Source organism: Bipolaris sorokiniana (assembly GCF_000338995.1).
Source record: "Bipolaris sorokiniana ND90Pr unplaced genomic scaffold COCSAscaffold_7, whole genome shotgun sequence".
NCBI lineage: Eukaryota > Fungi > Ascomycota > Dothideomycetes > Pleosporales > Pleosporaceae > Bipolaris > Bipolaris sorokiniana.
Genome location: NW_006911901.1, coordinates 134,240 through 155,183, shown reverse-complemented (window position 1 = coordinate 155,183; position 20,944 = coordinate 134,240). Strand labels below are relative to the sequence as shown.

Here is a 20,944-nt window from a genome sequence, read left to right as displayed (position 1 = left end):
TTTTTTCGATAATCATGGCGTGATGAAGAAGACAAGTGGGGGACACAAGACCAAGAACGTGGCTGAGCACCGCGTGGCTTTCCTACCCCGCCATGCATCACGACGCCACACACCGGTAGAGGAGACCCTGCTTTTTCTTTCGCGTGAGGCATCTAGACCGAAAAATTCTAAACTGCTTGTGGCTACACCGTCCTCATGACAGCCTGGATGGGGTGAAGTTGTCTGATACTTGCCTTGCAATCCAAGACGATGAAGGCCCGAAGTGACGTCATCACACAGGTGTTACGCGTGTGACATGTTAGCCTCTTGGTGCTAATGACTGTCTGCTGTGATTATCATTGTCATGTGTTCTTGCTTCTCATTATCGGAAGACTGTAGTATTGATCTGAACATCCGACAACGTAGCTCGATATCGCCAACATGGCCCAGCAAATGCAACCAATCTACCAGGGACAACGACCACCATACAACGATTCCATACTCACAATCACAAAGAGAAGCTGCGCTGATCCTTATGTACTATGGGACAAGGGCACTTACTACATGACCTTTACGTGTGGCGGCCACATTGAGATTTGGTCTGCGGATTCCCTATTCGATTTCGAAGAGCGCTCCAAAAAGACCGTCATATGGAGGCCACCTCCCAACCAGCCCTACTCAGGCGATATCTGGGCGCCAGAACTGCATTCCATCCAAGGACGCTGGTACGTCTACTTTGCCGCCGACGACCCAAAGCACGGCAACAAGTCTCACCGCATGTTTGTTCTTGCGGGCCCACCATCCGATGAGGACCCCCTCGAGCCCAGCAAGTGGAATTTCTTTGGCCGTCTGGGAGGTCTGCCCGAACACCAATGGGCCATTGATGGCACAGTCATCTACTTGCACGGCTCCATGCTCTTCGTCTACTCGGGCTGGCCCCTCGGCACCGAGGCCGATGAGTCCCGCCAGGAAATCTTCATCATCGAAATGGTATCCCCAACCGAATGCACCGGCCACCCCATCCGCATCAGCACGCCCGACCTGCAGTTTGAGTTCTCCGGAAGCAGCGGTATAAACGAGGGTCCGCAGTTTCTAGCCTCGCCAGATGGGCGGTGGATGGGCATCGTGTATAGTTGCGCGGGCAGCTGGACGCACGAGTACAAGATGAATGTACTGTACTATACCGGTGGTCATCCGCTCGACCCGCACTCCTGGGCTAAATCAAACGTTCCGCTGCTGAAAGCCGCGCGCGACGACTCACCCCCGTATGGACCTGGTCACGGCAACTTTGTCCTGGTGAATGGACCCGGTGGGCCAGAGGTCTGGGGCGTGTTCCATGCTACGGACGCGAAGACGGGGTGGGAAGGACGGAAAGCGCGAGTTATGCGTGTAGGATGGGGGAACGGGGGACCGTTTATGGGGTCGGGTGAGTGTGGGAGATGTTGTAGTGAGGTTCAGCATTTTATCCAAGGATGTCCCGGGGGTACGTGTGGTGGCCAGGGTCATTGTGGGGGCGAGGGGGGTGCGGGTGGTGGGTATCTGGAGCCCGGGAAACAGGGAGGAGGAAATCCGACGGAGGATTTGAAGAGGGAGGTGAAGAATCTTGTAAAGGGGGGGAAGGGGTTGATTAGTAAGTTTTTGAAGTGAGGAACTTGGACTTGGATTGGGGGCTGGAGAGGAAGAGGGAGGTCATGATGACAACTGTATAGTGAAATGTTTTGGCTCCAAGATCTTTTGGGCTTAGAGCTTTAGTAGGTTAGAAGATGTGTAAAGTAGATGTACCCCAAATGAAGCCATGTGTCAAATCTTGTTCGGTTTACAAGGGCTGAGTGGTATAACAAAGGAGTTTGATCTTCATGGAAATCTTGTTCAGATAGTTTCTCTTCATTCTTCCAGAGAAGTGGCATGACGAGACAGATCAGACGTGGAAGCTTAGTTGGAGCTAGGCAGTCAAGCATTGATCAAGCTTTCTCAATTGCTTGCGTGTTACTCAGCAAGGCAGAGCTAATATGCATATGACGTACTTCGAAAGAATAGCAAACGAGGTATTAGCTAATATGTGAGCAACTCGCTTATGAAACACAATATACGTATAATGTCTCCTAATAAACCCGCTGGAAGAAAGCCTAGCGATCTGACAACTTTTCCTGTTTACCAAGCTACTTTTTAGCACCGGGCGTCTGCTAGAAGTGTAGCTACAGACAAAACCTGAAGCACAATAGTGGTAGTATATGCTCAAAAAACTTAGTTTGAACACAACCTAGATAGAGCGGTTCCTGACCAAAGTCTTACATAGTCCTGAGCTGTATAGGGAATATAATTGAACAATATGAGCAAATATGGCCAAGGTGTCGCTTGCCCTCCATGACATGAAGTAGACGAATGCTCTGGATCCACTCGCACCCCCATCTTACTTATCCTTGTATCCCATTGATAGTTTGAGAGCGGTTATCGAAGTACAACCGGGGATACTGGTGTCTCGAGAGTGAGAACGTGGACACAGAAGAAGCGGAGAAACCGATCGACGCATCTGCGCTGATGATTAGATGAGGCCGGAAAAGCATTTCCACCACCTCTTGAAGAATTTCCCTTCAAGCCGTTTTAGTTGCAGAAGATGAGCGTGAGGGGCACACTGGAGGCAGCAAGCCTTACACGTGCGAAAACTTAGAAGTTACATGATGGAGTCCATTGAGGGGAAACTGGGGTTTATTGACAAACCTCGGTAAAGCCTCGCGTTTGGGGCAAAACTTCGGGTAAACCTGTGACCAAATTCCGGGGGTGGAACCTTGATTAGACCCAGAGATCGACACGAGGTCAATCTTAGGATTGGTGGATGACGTGCATGCTCGCCAATTACGGCAGTTCGTAGGTTCACATACCTAATCGAAGCTAGTGCCATCATACCCAGTTGCTGGTACGTACGTGAGTCTATTTCGACTGCCGGCCATTCGAATTGCTGTTGTCAACACCCTATTTTGTAGTTTGTTCTTCAAAATGTATTCCTGCCCAGTAAAGAACGATTCATCCAATTACGCCTCAAGTTCTTCTAGCCATCTTGGTTAACCTGGACTTCCACAAAGCATAGTACTTGCAAAAGAGCTAGAGATTCTCACCTCGCAACTGTACCTCTGCCTCACGCACTACTCCGGGGTACCTGCTACCCAGGAGTGGGGTCACACCTTCGCTCAGGGAGCCTGGCTACTTTACAACACTCATGCATCTTGTTTCCAGGCTCAAGGTCGACTGGCCTAACCTCGTTATCGGTAAGACCGCCAATACTGCGGTCCTGCCTAATACGCTAGGTTGCATTACCCAACTCCTCTTTTCATCTCTCTAAGCGCGCTTTGAATGCAACCACCATATAACCTTACGTCCGAAAAGCAATAACTCAAGACATTAAGAAGCCGGCAGTTATGTACAGCATTAGAAGAGGTAGCTATGGTCGGACGGGATATGGTATAAATAACTCCGTAGCTGTCTCTACATCAATAGCACCAAATTGTGTGACGAACTCAGTTCGACTCAACTCTTTGCACTCCCAGAATTCGCCATCAGTCAAGGCAAACCCCTTCCCCTCTTTAACAAAATGCTTACCACGACTATCCTCGCTACTTACGGCCTTCTCTCACTTGCACTTGCTGCCCCGGCGGTCAAGGTCGAGGAGCGCCAGACCGCCTGCCATAATGTACACGTCTTCCTTGCCCGTGGCACCAGCGAGCCTTATCCCGGCCGTCAGAGTTCTGTGGTGTCAGCCATCTGCAATGGTATCAGCAACTGCGGCTACGAGGACATCACTTACCCGGCCAGCACTAGCCCATCGTACTGCAGCTCGGTGTCAGCTGGCGTTACTGGCGGCACTGCCCAGATCACGGCTTATGCGAGCCGTTGCCCAAATGCGAAATTGGTTCTTACTGGGTACTCGCAGGTATGTGGCTCTTTTTAATAGGCAGTACTAAGCAACCGGGTGGCTAGTTTAACTTTGAAGAAATGGTCACTGTGACCCAGCAGTTGGTCTGGCCTAGCAACTTTGAGTTCAGTAAGGCGATAACTGTACTGACTTCGATTTTTCATCTAGGGTGCTCAAGTCGTAGGTGATATACTCGGCGGTGGCGGAGGTAACACGGGCTTGGGATGCTCCAGTCCTACTACTACCGGTCTCAACCCTTCCACTTCGCCCGGAAACAAGAGTGAGCTGTCTGAATCCTATAATATCAACCTAGCCGGCTAACGAGAACTTATCACGCAGTCCGCGCCGCGCTTCTTTGGGGCGACGTCCGTCACACGGCTAACCAATCATACAACTCTGCATCCGGTGCTAGCTTTAACGGCGTAAGTGGATCTCTCTGGGAGCTATCAAGCGATAGCGTATGAATACCCCCCTTAATGGACATTTGCTAACGTAAATACGTACAGATTAATCCCCGCACAGGCGCCCAGCTCACCTCGCTCAACCGCTTCTCCAATGTGCTTCGCGCTTGGTGTCTATCGGGCGACAATGTGTGTGCTGGAGGTCGTGACCCCAGCGCGCATACCAGCTACTTCAACATTTTCTCTACGGAAGCAGGTGCTTGGGTCAAGACCAAACTCTGAATCAAATCGGCTCTGCTTCTCGAATAGAGAGCTCCCAGCGATGCGAAAAGGTTAGTCTCCTCTTACAACTCTGGATGTAAGCAATCAAGTCAATACAAGACTGTCGTTATTAGAATATATAAGTACGAGTGGGAATGCTAGTAGTCAATATTTATCAACCTATCATTACCATAAAGATTTCTTTCGCAGCTATCTTTTCAGGCAGGCCGTGTCGCAGAGTGTACATGCATCAGAAGCTTCATAGTCACTATGTGGAAGATTGACGTTCATGCTTACATGCTAACCACGATATAACGTAGCAAATTACATTCTCAAAAACATGTCCTAGCTGTGGGTCTAACAATCTCCGGTGGCAAGGATTGCTGGCTTACAAGAGTCCGTCTTTGGGCAGCACTCCCTAGATCTGAAGCCGTCTCGGCTAGTACAGCATTGTTGACGTAGAATATACTATATATATATGAAAGTAATGACTTCTAATATTGATACTACTCAAGTTTTATCCTTGTCTATCTATTCCAAACAAAGCAAAAAGACGGACTATTAGCATGAGTATGGACGAGGCTTCTTCGGCACCAAGCCTCTGCAATCAATACTGTTAACTTGCAGAACCACGTATGATTAAAAGAAAGTCTTTGGGGGAACTGAACATGACAACATCGAAGGTTACGGCGGCGCCGACCTTTGCCTTGTATGTCACTGAGGTGACAGACGAGAAGCCGGGACCAGTCAGCGAGTATCCCACATTACATACGACAATGTTGAAACCAAGGAATCCGTGACACGTAGTTCTAGATTGTGCCAGAGTCCAGATGTTTAGTTCATCTAGAGGATGAGTAGGGGTTGCCTAACGGGAATACTAGCTAGATTGGTGCCTGGAGTTGAGTAGCTCAAAAGGTTAGGGCACGTCTGTTTCCAAAGCACGGTCTTCGTTCCGTTAGAATCAATAAGGGCCAAACGCCGACGCAGGATGCAGACTACTTGGCCCTTACTTTTGCCTATATATGTCTTGCTGAGAGACTAAAATCGCGCCAATAGGCGCTAAACTCTAGTATTAAGAATTAGTTTGGAATTAAATTTTGACTTATTCTTAGAAAATGCATTTAGACATACCTAGAAACATCGTAGGTGACGTTAAGAAAGCTAGTTCGCCCCAGACGACGAGGTTGCTTCTCAGGAGCGGCTGAGGTTCTCTAGGCCACCCTGGTAGAGTGTTGTAATCTAGTGGATTGGATCCATCTTCTATGGGTTTTACGCAGCTATCAACAGCAAAAAAGGAGTAAGCTGTAGTGTTTATGTTCTGCCCTTTCTCAGTTTGCGCTGTGTGCGACATGATGGCGATAGGACAAAGAGAGTCGCGACAAGCTTAAATAAGGCTCAATATCGTCTTGTGAGGCAGTGCTCATAGCTAAGGCAGTGTCACAAGTAACAAGTAGGATTCATTCCCTAGTTAAGGATAAGTAGTGGGGATTCAACACCCATCCACATTAGAAGATAATAATCACCGCGGGGCGGCAATCACATGACCTGACAACGGGCTTTTGGGGAAGGTCCAGCCACTCACGTAGCGAAATATGCAGGCTGACATTACTGTATCACCTCGTTTTGTACTTTCTTCCGAAGCAGACAGCAATCTGAACCAAGCACGATCTGCAGGTATGCAGCCTGCTTCGTGTTTCTTCACCGGAAACGCCAAATATGGTCTTGGACAACCGACCCTACCCCTCAGCCCCACACATTAATTTCTGCAGATATGTTTATCCTCAAGTCTTTTCATCTAATTATTTTACTCCCACCACACTAATTGCAAGGAGATATTAGTGTACCGAACTTCAGACTCGATGTCTTGTCTAAAACCTCGACCTCATGGGGAAGGGTTGGAAGAAGATTACGATATTGCAAGTAGTTACTCAACCAGGCACCGTTTGCTCTCGCTGTTACGTTATCTCGAGTGTAGTTTCCTGCCAGCATAGGTCTTGACACAATAGCAGATGTGTGAACCAAGAACATAGATACATCACCTTGATGCCATCTGTGATATTGTACAGAACAAACCCAGGTAACGTCTCAGTAATCGAATTATCGGCGTAGATATGGGAAGCGAGGTGTGGAACGTATTCCGCATACGGGCTCTGTACAAGTCTGCTAGTAGCTCTACGAAGGCTGCCGGCGCCCAAAAGTGTGATAACATCAAGAGCATCAATATTTAATGACGACTATACGCGAATCGCACTGAGATGATGTATGCTTGAGACGAACGACTTGATTTTGTTTTTGGAGGGTAATGCGCAGTATGATGACGAGTTGCGGGCAGGGTGTTAAAAAAAAACAAGGCGGACCATAACAGCAGTCCACATTGTTTATCCAATGCTAGATTGCTGAGTTCAGTGGCTGAGTTCAGAGTACGGAATGAATTCCATGAGCTGACTTGGAGCGGGTTTGCAGCATCGAAAGCGGTGGAATACCGCTGGCGGAACCCCGCTTACCTGCATCTTGGAGAAAACAAGAACTATATATGTATACTTAGCATGTCATTTGCTTCTAAAAAATTCTCAACCCATAAGTGAAAGGGTAGCAGGAATAGCAAGGAAGTTGTCAGCGACGACTCTTTTGTTTATCTCTCCAATCAGTTTATCACTCGATTCAACATTGCACAATGGCAGCCCAAGTCCACGGAACCTGCGACCCCCGCTTTACCAAAGTAAAGTCGCTCATACAATCCTACCTCAACACTGGAGAAGAATTGGGGTTTTCCCTCTGCGTCAACGTCGACGGTACTGATGTGATTGACCTCTGGGGCGGCTACGCCGACGCCGCGCGAACCAAGCCCTGGGAAAAAGACACAATCACATGCGTATGGTCAAGTGCAAAAATTGTCGCCGCCCTTGCCCTTCTCATCTGCGTCGACCGTGGGCTTGTGGAACCAAACGAAAAGATATCAAAGTACTGGCCCGAGTTTGCGGCAAACGGGAAGGAAGGGGTCTTGGTGCGGCATTTGCTGAGCCATGCGACGGGGCTGAGCGGCTGGGACGAAAACGTCACATTTGAAGATATATGTGATTTGGAAAAGAGCACAAACCTGTTGGCCCAGCAGGCGCCGTGGTGGGAGCCGGGTACTGCAAGCGGCTATCACGCCTACACCATGGGCCATCTCATCGCCGGCTTGATCCAAAAGGTCACGCACCTCCCCATCGACGAATTCGTCAAACGCGAAATCACCACTCCGCTCGATGCAGACTTTCAATTCGGTGCACAGGAAAAAGATTGGGACAGGGTGGCAGAAATTGTGCCACCGCCCCCAATTACGGATCTGACCAGCGTGGCTGCGGCAATGAAGGATCCAAACAGCATCGCCTTTAGGACGCTGCTTAAGAACCCCGGTATGGACGCAACGGTAGCAAACGAACAACTGTGGCGAAAATCCGTGCTACCAGCTTCAAATGGATATTCCAATGCCCGCGCCCTCGTCCGCATCTTCTCTGCTGTGTCCCTCTCTGCACCTGAGAACCCATCGTCGTTTTTGTCACAGCAGACTACGGAGCAGATCTTCACCACCCAACAGCACGGCACCGATCTTGTCATCAGCATCCCGGTGCGGTTCGGTCTTGGTTTCGCACTGCCTGCTGCGGGCTCGATGAACGAGAATCTGCCAGAGGGCAGAGTCGCGAGTTGGGGCGGTTGGGGTGGTAGCCAGGGCATTGCGGATGCGGAGAGGAAAGTTACGATTGGGTATGTCATGAACAAGATGGAGAAAGCGGGCCTGGGACAGAATGAGGAGGGAGAAAAGAAGGGCATGGGAAACTACAGAACGAGGAAATTGGTGGCGGCGATTTATGAGGCGCTCGGTGTGCATTAGGCTGTGATTTTCTAGCTAGTGACTGATGAGAATTGACAGTACTTCAATCTAGAAATTCTGAATTAAGCACAGTTACACCACGCTATGCTCACTGAAATCTATGCTATCTTGTGCTTCACTTATTGTCTTCGTCACTGCCTGTTGAGAGAAAAGTAATGTTGAAAGTAATTTCTGACAAAAGGAGGTAGTGTACAAATCGGAGCCTTTGGAATAAACAGCCATAAATAAAGAAACTTGGAATGATCGGGATTGCTTAAAACAACATGAGCATTCACAACATTGAATATGCCCTTGTCTTCAAATCAAACTCAGATACCAGCAGCCTTCTGCAAAAGTACCTGCTCCACTTTACCAGAGAGAGCTCATTTGTGTTTCCAGTCATTGATGAGTGGCAGTATAGTATACTATGCTACCAAGTAGAACATCACCACTTTTTCGAAAAGTGGAAGAGACCACACCACGAGTAACCAGTGTTTGCCCACCAAACCCATTTCATCTTGCAAATCCACTGTGGCAATGTCTGAACCGGTCCCCTAGTCGAGCTAGTGCATTCGGTCTGGAGACTTGCCACCACCAATATCCATCTCTGTGTTGTTGACCGAGCTAGAAGATGGCGTGTTTGTGGGAGAAGATGGTTTGGCAAGTGAGTGGCCGGGCAGTGGACCCTTTGGGTGATGGTCCGATGCTGGAATACTTGTCGTGTGCTGACCCATCCTGAAGAGAGCATTTCGATATATTTCCTGGATCCTCAAATGAGTGGAGTCGTCGACAGGCAATGGCCAGTATTCCGTAGCGACAAGGCGACATAACTGCAGCTCCAGGGCCCCTCGACCATGTTCCGGTACACGATCGAGATAGGTGACAATAAATTGACCAATGGGTAGAAGCTTGTGCTTAAGAATCTGAGCGTGGCTCTTGGTTCGAACGCGTGGGCTATAGGGCGGCAGACTTTCGGGTGTCAATATTTTGAGCTTTTGCAAGTCCTCGCGCACGGGCGAAAGTATGGCATGTAGCGACTGCCTCTCGGTACTAGATATGCTCATGTTGTGTGAACTATTGCCTGATTCTGAAATCTGCATACAAGCCAGAGAAGACTCGAGGACTAAGGTCCTCGATTGCAGGGATGCGAGGGCCGAGAGTTTGGAGCCGACGTTGGGTGCAAGCGGAAGCGGCGGGTTATGAAGATTTGATAAGGCTGGTGGTGCATGTGGGGTGAAGAGGTGGTTCATGTCGCGATGGGGTTGATAGGCGCTAGAGTGGTCTTGCTTAAGTAAAGGCGTCGTGTCCCTGACGGCTTCCCTGCTTCCCACCCCAAATCGTGTGCCGAAACCCCACCTTGTACCAGCGTTGAACGCATTCTGGAAGATTCGGGCAGCCAGACGGAAAAGGAGTGCAAACACAGCTGACGGTCTATCAACAAAATGGTTGAGATACATATGCCTGTACTGTTGCGAGATGCTGGCAACCAAAGAGATACAGGTTGGACGAAGAGATAGGGTAGGCAGAAGGGTGCTGGAACCGGTACGGGTGGGTCACTTTGCTAGTTAATGACGAGCGCGTTTGCGGTCGAGACAAAACCAGGGAAACCTGAGTGATTGTAGGGAAATGAAAGGGACTTTTGCGGATAGGAAGGCTAACAAAACGACAGATAGAGTGGTGTCGTATGTAAAGGCCTGATTGCAGCCGGGAATAAAGGATTGGAAAATGTACAAAGCAGTGGCAGCACGTAAGCAGTGGCAGCACGTAGGATCGAAGGTGGAATGACAAGAGTGCAAATGAGATGTGCCTACTCACTCATACGTGTTCACCGCCACTGCCAGCCGGTGCCCTTGGAATACGTCTTGTTGTGATCTTCTAGGGCCATGTCATCCGTTGGCTAGTCTCCTTCTCAACGACCTTCTCTCCACCCGATCGGTATCAACGCCGCCGCGACCTGTCCAACTCCGCGCTCCGTCGCGAGAAGATTGAATTGTGCAGCTGCATTCCTCGTGTCTTGAATCTCGAGTCGAATGCCTAGGCCGTTCAGATACTTGCGAACCGCAGGCGCAATAGGCGTAGTGTTCGGACCCGTTCCGATGATTAGGAGATCTATCAAGATATTGTTAACTGAAAGATGTCTTTGAAAGAACTAAAAGGCCAAATTGCCGCATACCAGGCTTAGGATATACCAACTCCAACACACCCCACGCCTGCTCTGGCACCTCCCACTGTCTCTTGGCATTCAGCAGTCTGCCAGTCATTGCATCTCCGCCCGCACCCCCTTCTCCTACTATGCCTTCTTTTTGTTGTTCATATAGCCACGGCCGCCATCGGAATGCCTCGCCGCCCACAAGTAAGACGCCGCTGCCGCTGATGCGCATTTGGTTGTTGAGTGCGAAGCCATCGCCTGTACATGCGTCTATGGAGGTGGCAGGAGCCGCTGTGTTGCGGAGCAAATCTAGAGCACTGAAGTCTGTCTGAGTATCCTCATTGCTTTTCGGTCCTCGGTCGCGTGTCTTTGGGGCTCGGGACTGGACAAGGGCAGGGCGCGTCGTGTGCAGCCGTTGTGCGTAGCATGGGCGTGTAAATACTGATGGCCTCCATCTTGCCACATCTGAACGGCATGGTGTTTGTATCGAGCGTCGTGAAAACGTGCGGATACATCTGGATATGCTTGGTTCCATGTTGGAATATGCAGTTGAGTTGGCGACGCTGTGTGCTGTTGCAGGTCAAAGTTTATGATTCGAGCGATAATCTATGCTGTCATCGTCTGCGGGGAGCTCGGACAGTCTTCTACTAGTCAAGCTAGCGCATTGTCCGTCCTACCCTGACTCATGACCATCACTGACAGCAAGACCGAACCAGGATAATTCTAAGCTCGTCCTCATCCAAATCCATAGAGGCTAACAACGAATCTCTTCTTGGTACCATACATGCTTACTATCAACCCATTCCTTTATGATCCCTTTGCCACTCCCCTGGCCTCCTCCTATTGATGGTCTATCATCCATCTAACTAACTTATTCCATGCACCAAGCTTATTTAATTGAATTCTCCCCTCATTCGAGGAAAGAAGACCAGGATGTTACTGCTCATCAGCCAGATCTGTTGCAAACATCTTAGCATTTCCTTGCTGTTTTAGCTTCGAAGAACAATCTTACCCCGTAATAAACATACGACACGGAATCGTCTTTCTCTTCATAACTCATAAGATAGCCGCCCAATGTTCGAAGCCCAAGAATTGCAAAAGCGATATTGACAACCATGGGAGGTTGCCAAAAAATAATCAGGCCTGCTGTCCACGCCGCGATCAAGACTGCAAGCGACCACCTGGCCAGGGGTTGAGAAAGCACCAATGGTATTGTCTTTCTGCCCATAACTGCATCTGCTGACCGGTCACGGAAATCTTGGGCGTGCCCCTATTACAAAGAAAATCAATTTAGCCTTTGCTTGCCTGCTGCTCACGGACTTACAGTAGTTGAGAAAATGAGACCGAAAATGAGAATTGCCAGGGCTTTCTTGCCATGCAAATTCTCTCCGTTAGCTGTCGCACGTTAGTATAGGCTTGAATAAACAATCTGCATAGATTGCACGCTCACCAAAGGTAACTGTAGTTCCCCAACACTGGCACATCAGGCCGAATGCTCCAATAACACTCTTCAAGCTGGCAAAAGCAGCAAGTCCGCCTTCATTGTAAATCGTGATCGCGGCTGTATATGCAATGGTGCAAACAAGAGTGTCGCAATAGAGAGCCGCGATCCACATGTATACTAAAAGGCAGCGGTAAAGTATGTGGGCGTCTTCCAACGAGATAAGACCAGAGGGAAGTGGGCGATGCGGTTTTGCAATGCGATCTTCTTGAAGACCGACAATCTTATTTACTGCATCAGTACCAGCTACATGACTTTGCAAAATCTAGTCCAAATCACCTGGTTCTTGGTCTATGCGCATATTAGTATATTATGTTTTTAAAGCGGAGCATCACCATCGCGCACATACTTCAAAAGCCAGCAGATGCAGTTGGCACCAAACTACTCCCTTGATAAACAAGGGCACACTGGGCACCCCTGATATCGCAAGTGCTACGATAACCTGTTCTCTGATCAGTGTCAATAGCCTATAATTTATACAAAATCTTACTGTTGGTATAGAGACAGCAGGAATATCGGATTTCTCAATGAGATATAATACTCTCAAAAGTTTTCCAGCGCGCTTGAGAAGCATTGACAGATCTCTAGTGTACTTTGAAGACATTTTAAAAAAACACAGCAGTCATTTTGCAAATCCTAGACTTGAGTATCGGGGGTATAATATTAAAATTGACTACCGAAGTCACGTGTATGGCTGACACCTCACTGCTAATCGACATTGGGGCGTACAAAAACCTTTCCTCTTACAAGTAACTTCAGGAAGCTTGGCTAAGCACTAGTTCTACCCAAGATAGCCCCCAAACTGCTCCACTGCCTTAATCGATCGACAAGTGTAGTAGTCTTATCAGTAGCTGCATCCTGAATTCATCTACCAGAGGAATAGGCGATTTTGGGTTGTGCGCCTTATTTACAGCCGTGCTCTACCTTCCTGTTAGGAGTAAAGTGGCGAAAGAATAAGACGCCTTTCAAGGCACGTTCTTGGCTATAGTGCATCTATTTGCTCAATCTGAGAATGAGACAGCAAACCTTGAAAATCATTTAAAAGAACTTCTTTATTATGGCTCTACGGCGCTTATCGCGAGGGTATATGGGGCCAAATAATGCTAATATAACGAGTAAAGGTAGATTTAAAAATGGTTCACAAGCGTGGGCAGCCTGAAAGAGTGCGAATAAACGAGGGAAACTCTGATCAACGGCACATAATGAGCAGTGCGACTTTTTCCAACCAACTTCTCGTCCCCGTATTTGTCCTAGTGCGTATTATGCTCCAAGGTCCTCTGACCTCTGAATCAAGCCGATACAACGACCGCAGGTGTCGAGGATACGGGCTGCTCTTCAACCTCTGCATACTTCGTTCTCAGCCCTTCAACAGCCCGTTCACCAAGTGCCATTGTGTTCTCAGCTCCAACCATCTGCAGCATGGTAATGTCGAAGCCAAACGTCGTCCTCCACCATCTCCGCATCTCCATAGCGACCAAGCTATCCATACCGGCATCCTGCAACGGGCTCGATATATCAACCTCACTATCTTCCTTATCGTCAAGTGGTCGGAGAAGCATAAGCGCGATTTTTCTTGCGATTTGTCGCGCGAGGAAAACTGAGCTATCGGGCTGGTCAAGGATCTTTGGCTCAGCGAGAACTTGCTTTAAGAAAGCTCTAATGCCCTGGGTAGGCTTATCGCCGTCAGAAGTCGCACCTGAAGTTGCGTTCGAATTCAAGCCGAGGTTGGCGTAATATGCCATTCGCCGGTCGTCCTTCCATATTACGCGGTTTGTAGGATCAGATAGTGGTAGAGTGCTACGGAGACCAATAGCCAACACAGACGTACATGTCCGCGATGTGCTTTTCTCAGGCTTGGATCTAGGGGTGCTTAGAACGAGCGTGATGGCATCCAGGAGCTGTGGTATCCGGATGCCATACGACCCAAGCAACTGCAACCGCTCCGCTACGAGCGGATTCTCAGCGATATATCCGTGGTCGTACATCATACCAATATCGACAGCAGAAGCGTTCAGACCCAGGGAATGTCGATAAAGCACAAAGGTGTCGAGGAAGGTGTTCGCCGCTGCATAATTTGCTTGGCCAAAATTGCCAGACAAACCTGAGACCGAGCTGAAGAGAAGGAAGAAGTCAAGACTTATCTCTTTAGACATGCACACGTTGTGCATATTCCATGTACCTTTGATTTTTGACTCATTGACAGTGGTCCATGCCTCATGGGTCATCTGGTTGAATCTCATATCTTGCAATTGCATGCAGATGTTCATCACACCACGCACAGGGGCCGTTGCAGCAGCAATAGCCTTCTCCACATCTTTGGCAATGGCAACGCTCCCTTTTACTGCTGTCACTTTGCATCCTTGATATTCAAGTTCTTCAAAAAATGCTTTGTCGGTCTCCCGTTCCCCTGCATTCCGAGAAAGAAATATCAGGTGTCGTGCGCCGTACTCGACCATCCAATTGGCCACGACACGACCTAGCCCGCCAAGGCCACCAGCAAGCAAATAAGATGCTTGTGGATTAAAAGTGGGATTGCGCTTGGGATGTGCCGTGATCAAGTCTTTTGACCTGGTTGTTTCATCCGCGGAACCACATACAGATAGAATAATCTTGCCGATATGTCGCCCCTGTTGCATGTACCTGAAGCATTGCTCTACCTCACATAACTTGAACGTTTTCACGGGGAAGATTGGTTTTATCTGACCCGCTTCGTAAAGGGCAATCGTTCTCTCCAAAAGCCTTCGACACTCTGCCGGTCGAGATTCGATAAGATGAGCCAGATCGATGCCATGAAAGCTACGATTCAGAACAAATGGGTTGAGAGAGACACGGCCGTTTCCTAGCAAATCTCTTTTCCCAATCTCAATCATTTTGCCGAACTCCGCTACGCATTCCCAGGACGCGTGTAAGAGCTCACCAGAAAGAGAGTTGAGCACAAGATCCACTCCAGCACCATTGGTAGCGCGCATGACATCATCCACAAAGGATCTGTTGCGGGAATTGAAGATGTGAGCACGTGGGATATTGAACTCATTCTCCAAGAACTGCATCTTCTCTTCGTTACTGACTGTGCAGTATATCGTTGCTCCGGCCATGCGACACAGTTGAATGGCGGCAAGACCAACTCCACCACATGCAGAGTGAATCAGAACAGTGTGTCCACTGTGCATTTGACCAAACTCCAACAATCCATGTATGACCGTCATGAAAACACATGGCATAGTTGCGGCCTCTTCAAAGGAAAGAGAGTGGGGTAGTTTCCAGCAACTGGTGCTAGGTACGACCGCGGTTGTCCTGAACAAGCTTGTGCCACCGACAACCACGACACGATCCCCTGGTTGGAGATGGTCAACCCCTGATCCAATTTCCTGGACTATTCCTGCCGCTTCCAATCCGAGGACCTGGCGCGGTGCTTCGATGAGATCCATAGCGGTCAGCAAATCCTGCAGCGGTTAGCTATATGCCTGACCCCAGGAACTACGTGTAGATGTCTGTGAGCCTTACCCTGAAATTGAGTCCTGTAGTCATTATTTCAATTGCAACCTCATGCTCTCCTGGTCTTTCGTAAGAACACGTGGTCCATTGGAGCGTATCAAGTCTGCCCACTGTTCCCAGTGTTAGGTTGAGTTCGCCACTGTCTGTTGGAGGGAGCGTAGTCGCAGAACTGTCAGGCTTACAAAGCTCTGAATTGACGTTCAAGGGATACAATCGCGGTATGTATATCTTTCCATCCTCAATCGCATACTCCTGCTCCAAGTGGTGGCTTGATATGTGGCGACGAGAGAACCTTTCCGCAACCTGGATCACAGCTTTCAAACTCGGATTCGTCAGCCGGTCAAGCTCACATATCGCTGAGTCGATTCCCATATCCTTCGGGATGGTGCGCATGGCTCCAGGTGTTTGACCCCATCGAGGGTGCTCGCAACTGAGCTGGGAACTTCGAGTCAGCCAGAGAATGCCATTCTTCGACTCCGCGACTTGCGCCAGCCAGTGCTGAAACTTATCGAAACGAGAAGCTTCAATGTCAAAGAAGAAAGGCTTGTTGATGTCGAGTAAACATATGATGTCACTCTTTGGTACCACTGATTCGACTGCATCCCAGTGCTGGATCACTGTTTCGAAATAGCCATTTTGTGATAACTCAATTTTCAAATCTTCGACCACTTGCTGTGTGGTATCATCAAAAAGCAACGTGACAAGCTTGGGTAATGCCTCCTTGACTGCGGGGTAGGCTATCATGAATGCATTGTCCTGGTGTGGACGGGGAGCATCTAGCATGTAATCAGCTACTCCAGTGAAGCCTGCAGCGCGAAGCTCCCTATTCCATCTGTCAGGCTGGACATATGGCTCATCAGCACGCCCATCTTGTTCACCCATCCACCATCCAGGAAGAAGACCCATGATGCAATTTATGAATTTCACATCCGGGCAAAGTTCTTCAAGATAAAATGTGCCGTCTTGCCTTAATAGACTATGCACATTACATAGAGCTTGTTGGAGGTTAGGAACAGCATGTATAACGTTGGTAGCGATAATGAGGTCGTAATCGTGACGTTGAAATCCTTGAGTCACAGGGTCCTTTGTAATGTCCAGAACCTTGTATTCTAGGGTGTGGTCTTTGAATCTTTCCTTGGCAGCACCGAAGAACCCTGCTGAGATGTCCGTATATGTGTAACTGGACCACAATTTGCCCCCATCTGAATCATTGACCATTTTCGAAAGAAACTCGTGAGTTGTTCCTCCTGTTCCAGCTCCAATCTCAAGGATACGCATGTTCGGTTTCTGATGTCCGAGAAGCTTCAGGTATGGGCCTCGATCGGTCAATTTCGCTTCCCCGTAGATCTTTTGCAACATGTTATCAGCCATAAGGAACTCTATTGCGGGAATTTCCTCCAAAACCAACTTGACGATGTTTTCGGTAATCTTCACAATCGCGTCCACAGTCGTAGGGCACGACAAGGACTTGACTTCGGACCTGACAGTCTCCAGTGATCGCAACGTATCTGGAATGGTTTGACGCTTCATCCAGGCCACATATCTTTCCATCGTACCCGATACTGGTTTGATGGCTTGAATTTGCTCCAAAGCTTTTCGGATATGGAGCAAAGTGAACTCTTTCAAGAGTGGCGTTCGTTTGGCGGACGCGGTGTTATGCTTCAGAACAGTTGATATAGTTGTCAAGCTGGGCTCTAGACGCCAGGTCATTGAAGCACCAGCGTGGAGATCCAGCTCAAGTGCCGTATCCAGAGGCATGAGCTTGATCTGATCTATCTTCATAGCAAGCGCTCCGTCTTGACCAATGGCACAACCCCAACCATGGAATTTACCATGTGCTAGGACTTTTGCTGAGTTATGTACTTGCAGATCGCCGGAGCAGTCATAGATGTCCATGCGCTTGATGAATGTTGGCACACTCATTCGGTCGGTTGCATGTCCTTGTCCATTGCATGCAGCTGCAGCCATTGTCTGGAAAAACACATCCATCGTTGTCGGGTGTATCAGATAGTGCGATTCGGAACCATCTGGAGTCTTATCGCATACCGTAGCCTTGGCACTGTTCTTGTTTGGCGTACATTCAATGTCCTTCAATCCTTGGAAGCAGGGCCCATATCTGGCCCCGAGGTGCCACATGGCCTGGTACCATTTTTTTGCGTCGATTCTCCGCGGAAAAGCAGTTTCGGGCACTGCTGGGGAAGAGGGTGAGGAATGGATTGCCTCGACCGAACCTGAGCAGTGTTTCGTCCACGTAGTGCCTGAAAATGATGAGATCGTGAACTCCCATCCATTACTCTCCAAATGGTCCGTGATGCGCCATCTTCTTAAAGATGTCACTATCTCCACTGGACTGTTTTCTTCTAGAATTAGCGCAGCGCCAATGACCATGTTCTTCACACTGAATCCAAGAAATTTGTGGTCCTGGTCAGACAAGGGTTGTCTCCGACAAGCCTCTCCAGCCATGGTAACGTATGCAGCACCTGGGAAAACTACATCACCATCGATATTATGGTCTCGTATCCAGGGAGCGTTTTCCAGCTGAAATATGTTTCGAAAGCTAGGCTGCTCTTCGTTGTTCTCCAATATGAGCGATCCCAAAAGCTCGTGATGTGGGAACTTGGGATATCGCCAAGCTTGGGTGATGCGGTTTTGAGAAATATGTGCTTTGCCATGATACCAAGGATATGTTGGCATATCTGTGAGCACTTTTGCAGTACCAAGTGGGTTCGTTAGGCGGTGGAGATCGAAGTCCAAACCATGCTGCCAGAGCGTACCCAAAGCCACGAGGTATGTTGCATCTGCATTTTTCTCCCTATGGAGGCATGAGGCGTACGGATGGACAACAGAATTTTGTTGAAAGATTTGTCGAAGAGGCCCTGAGAGCGTGCTGTGAGGTCCCACTTCGAGAAAACAAAGGTTACGACGTGTAGCATCTTCAGACTCAGTTAAGAGGCTGTTGAGAGCCTGGAGGAAGAGGACAGGTGATTCGAGGTTGTGACGGAAATACCGCGCGTCAATGCACTTGGAATCTGGCAATGACAGGCCGGTTACGGTTGAGAAAAACTCCGGGTTTGTAGAAGTACTGTTGTGAGGAACTTCATCTTCCAGGAATGATGCTACCATTTCCTCATATTCATTCCCAGCATTGAGCATATGATGTGAGTGATATGCAGTACTCACTTTCAACATGCGCACAAACACTTCGGGGTTTCTGGTCTGGATAGCTTCTACAACGTCTCGTACAGCTGCCTCGTCACCTGAAATGGTGACGTTTGAAGGTGAATTGTTGCATGCAAGGACAACACCTTCTTGAAGAAATGCAGTCACCTCATTCCAGCTCAGACCGATTGCAGCCATTGCACCACTCCTAGTCGCAGCTTGCGATACGAGGCCCCGGTAGTAAGCAAGAACTATGGCCGCGCGACGTGATATCCTGTTTGCTGCATATGCCGCTGCTATCTCTCCTGATGAATGGCCAAGCACAGAGTGTGGTTTGATCGCTAGACTGGCTAGGGCGTCGACTAGAGCTACTTGAACTGCAGTACACACTGGCTGAGAGATAGCAGCTGTGCCCAAGTTACTAGAGTCTGCGTCTTTGGCCAGTTCTTCTTGAATGCTCCAGGTAGGTGGCGTTGGCAGCTTTCTAAGCTCACGGTCCATTTCTTTGATAGAAGAGGCAAATGTAGTGTTAGACTGTAAAAGTTCAATACCCATACGCGGCCAATGAGCACCTTGCCCGGTAAATATCATAACCAGTCGCGGTGGTGAGGCCCCCACGATAGATACGCCAGCATGTGAGTCGACAGACATTGCTTGGATCACAGAAAATGCGCGATGAGCGAAATGCTCGCGTCGGCAAGCTAGTGTGTAGGAACCATGCTCAGCTTTCGTGTCATTGGACATTGCATATTGCCAAAGGCTCCGTGTTTGCATCTCTAATGATTCCGATGTGTTCGCTGTCATGAGGAACAGCTTGCCGAACTTTACAGAGTCGAAAGCCGATTTCTCTCGCTCAGAATCGGGTATGTCTGAGATTACACCATACGAAGCGGCAGATTCGAGGATAAGATGAGCATTAGCACCACCAATTCCAAAATTGTTCACAGAAACCCTCTCCAGTTTGTCTTTGGGCCAGCTGATGCAATCGGTGGGAACCTTGATGTCCTTTTCAAGGAATGGTATCTTGGGATTTGGAGTTTCGAACTTGATATTTGGTGGTATGACGCGATTTTCCAAAGCCAAGACCGCCTTAATGATAGAGGTAATCCCCGATGCACCCTCGGAATGGCCAACATTCGGCTTGACGGACCCGATGTACACCCCACCGTTTCCAAACACGTTAGTCACTGCTGTAGCCTCGATAGGATCACCCGTAGGGGTGCCCGTCGCATGACATTCAACAAATGCGGTTCGCGTAATGTCAGATTCTGGTATCCCAGCAGTCTGATATGCTCTGCGAATCATGTCCTCTTGACTGGAAGAGCTGGGCATGCTCAGCCCCGGGGTTTTTCCATCTGCATTGATGGCAGATCCACGAATAATAGCACGGATAGGATTCCCATGCCTGATAGCAGCACTTAGCGGCTTGATGTAAATCAAGTTGACACCTTCTGCGCGAGCGTACCCATCTGCATCTGCATCAAAAGATCGAGAGGACGCGTTGGCCGAGGTAACGCCTTGTTCGGACATATCAGCCATGGTATCAGGACTCCAGAGCAGATTGCTGCCGCCCACCAGAGCGGCACTGCAGTCTCCATTCCGGATCGCGAGGCAGGCTTCATGTAAGCCCATAAGTGATGCGGAGCATCCCGTCCGTATAGTCATACTCGGACCCCTGAGATCGTACTCGTATGATATCCGGTTTGAAAGCATAAAGTCACCATGCCCGGTGACCTTGTACATGTTCTTGTCCAAACGGTCCTTTGTACCCATCTCTAACCAGTCATTTCCAAATGAACCGACGTATGTCCCAATGTCTTTTCCGCGCCAGTCGATTTCGCCAGCACTTTCGAAGCATTCCCTTGCAAGTTCGAGAAGGATTTTTGCCTGGGGATCCATGCGCTCTGATTCTTGTTGTGACATGCGGAATAAAGAAGTGTCGAGAGCACCCACTTCAGCGCTTTCATCCAGAAAGTAGCCATATTTGGAGTTAATGTAGCCTGATTTCCCAGAAGCCGAATGAAAGGCTTCGGCGTTGAAGCGCTCGAAAGGAATGGGCGCACGAGCGTCCTTCTTTTCGGTGAGAAATGTCCAGAACTGGGCAGGTGTTCTTAGCGCACCCGGCAAGCGGAGAGCCATGCCACAAATGGCAATTGGGTCTGGTTGTTGCTCCATTTTGTTGACTTGACGCATGAACAGTTTTTGATACAATTTGACAACCGAGCATGCTCTGAGATTG

The 20,944-nt window shown here is 48.9% G+C and overlaps 8 protein-coding genes across 8 annotated transcripts; 3 read left to right on the top strand and 5 right to left on the bottom strand.

Annotated features, from left to right (window-relative positions):
* Positions 1-186: 186 nt before the first annotated feature.
* COCSADRAFT_320343 (glycoside hydrolase family 43 protein) lies at positions 187-1,839 on the top strand. The gene has a single exon (XM_007701748.1). The coding sequence runs from the start codon at positions 421-423 to the stop codon at positions 1,624-1,626; it is 1,206 nt and encodes a 401-aa protein (XP_007699938.1). The 5' UTR covers positions 187-420; the 3' UTR covers positions 1,627-1,839.
* A 1,726-nt stretch (positions 1,840-3,565) lies between these two features.
* COCSADRAFT_116922 (carbohydrate esterase family 5 protein) lies at positions 3,566-4,898 on the top strand (the record flags this gene model as incomplete). The annotated part of the gene is made up of 5 exons (XM_007701747.1): positions 3,566-3,904; positions 4,055-4,166; positions 4,226-4,308; positions 4,393-4,619; positions 4,869-4,898. 4 exons carry the CDS (start codon positions 3,566-3,568, stop codon positions 4,567-4,569), a joined length of 711 nt encoding a protein of 236 aa, XP_007699937.1. The 3' UTR covers positions 4,570-4,619; positions 4,869-4,898.
* A 1,605-nt stretch (positions 4,899-6,503) lies between these two features.
* Positions 6,504-6,671, bottom strand: COCSADRAFT_89186 (uncharacterized protein; the record flags this gene model as incomplete). The annotated part of the gene is made up of 1 exon (XM_007701746.1): positions 6,504-6,671. A coding segment is annotated over one exon (168 nt), but the record flags the coding sequence as incomplete, so codon positions are not given.
* A 446-nt stretch (positions 6,672-7,117) lies between these two features.
* On the top strand, positions 7,118-8,504 carry COCSADRAFT_36603 (uncharacterized protein). The gene has a single exon (XM_007701554.1). It carries the CDS (start codon positions 7,223-7,225, stop codon positions 8,420-8,422), a length of 1,200 nt encoding a protein of 399 aa, XP_007699744.1. The 5' UTR covers positions 7,118-7,222; the 3' UTR covers positions 8,423-8,504.
* Positions 8,505-8,693: 189 nt separating this feature from the next.
* COCSADRAFT_320304 (uncharacterized protein) lies at positions 8,694-10,084 on the bottom strand. Its single transcript, XM_007701745.1, has one exon. It carries the CDS (start codon positions 9,856-9,858, stop codon positions 8,965-8,967), a length of 894 nt encoding a protein of 297 aa, XP_007699935.1. The 5' UTR covers positions 9,859-10,084; the 3' UTR covers positions 8,694-8,964.
* A 119-nt stretch (positions 10,085-10,203) lies between these two features.
* COCSADRAFT_36601 (uncharacterized protein) lies at positions 10,204-11,140 on the bottom strand. The gene is made up of 2 exons (XM_007701553.1): positions 10,575-11,140; positions 10,204-10,510 (listed from the first exon to the last, which is right to left on the bottom strand). The coding sequence occupies exons 1-2, from the start codon at positions 11,083-11,085 to the stop codon at positions 10,311-10,313; spliced, it is 711 nt and encodes a 236-aa protein (XP_007699743.1). The 5' UTR covers positions 11,086-11,140; the 3' UTR covers positions 10,204-10,310.
* Positions 11,141-11,520: 380 nt separating this feature from the next.
* COCSADRAFT_356844 (uncharacterized protein) lies at positions 11,521-12,166 on the bottom strand (the record flags this gene model as incomplete). Its single annotated transcript, XM_007701744.1, has 3 exons — positions 11,521-11,820; positions 11,875-11,945; positions 12,001-12,166. 3 exons carry the CDS (start codon positions 12,164-12,166, stop codon positions 11,521-11,523), a joined length of 537 nt encoding a protein of 178 aa, XP_007699934.1.
* Positions 12,167-13,110: 944 nt separating this feature from the next.
* On the bottom strand, positions 13,111-20,880 carry PKS7 (polyketide synthase PKS7; the record flags this gene model as incomplete). Its single annotated transcript, XM_007701743.1, has 2 exons — positions 13,111-15,494; positions 15,556-20,880. The coding sequence occupies 2 exons, from the start codon at positions 20,878-20,880 to the stop codon at positions 13,341-13,343; spliced, it is 7,479 nt and encodes a 2,492-aa protein (XP_007699933.1). The 3' UTR covers positions 13,111-13,340.
* Positions 20,881-20,944: the final 64 nt, after the last annotated feature.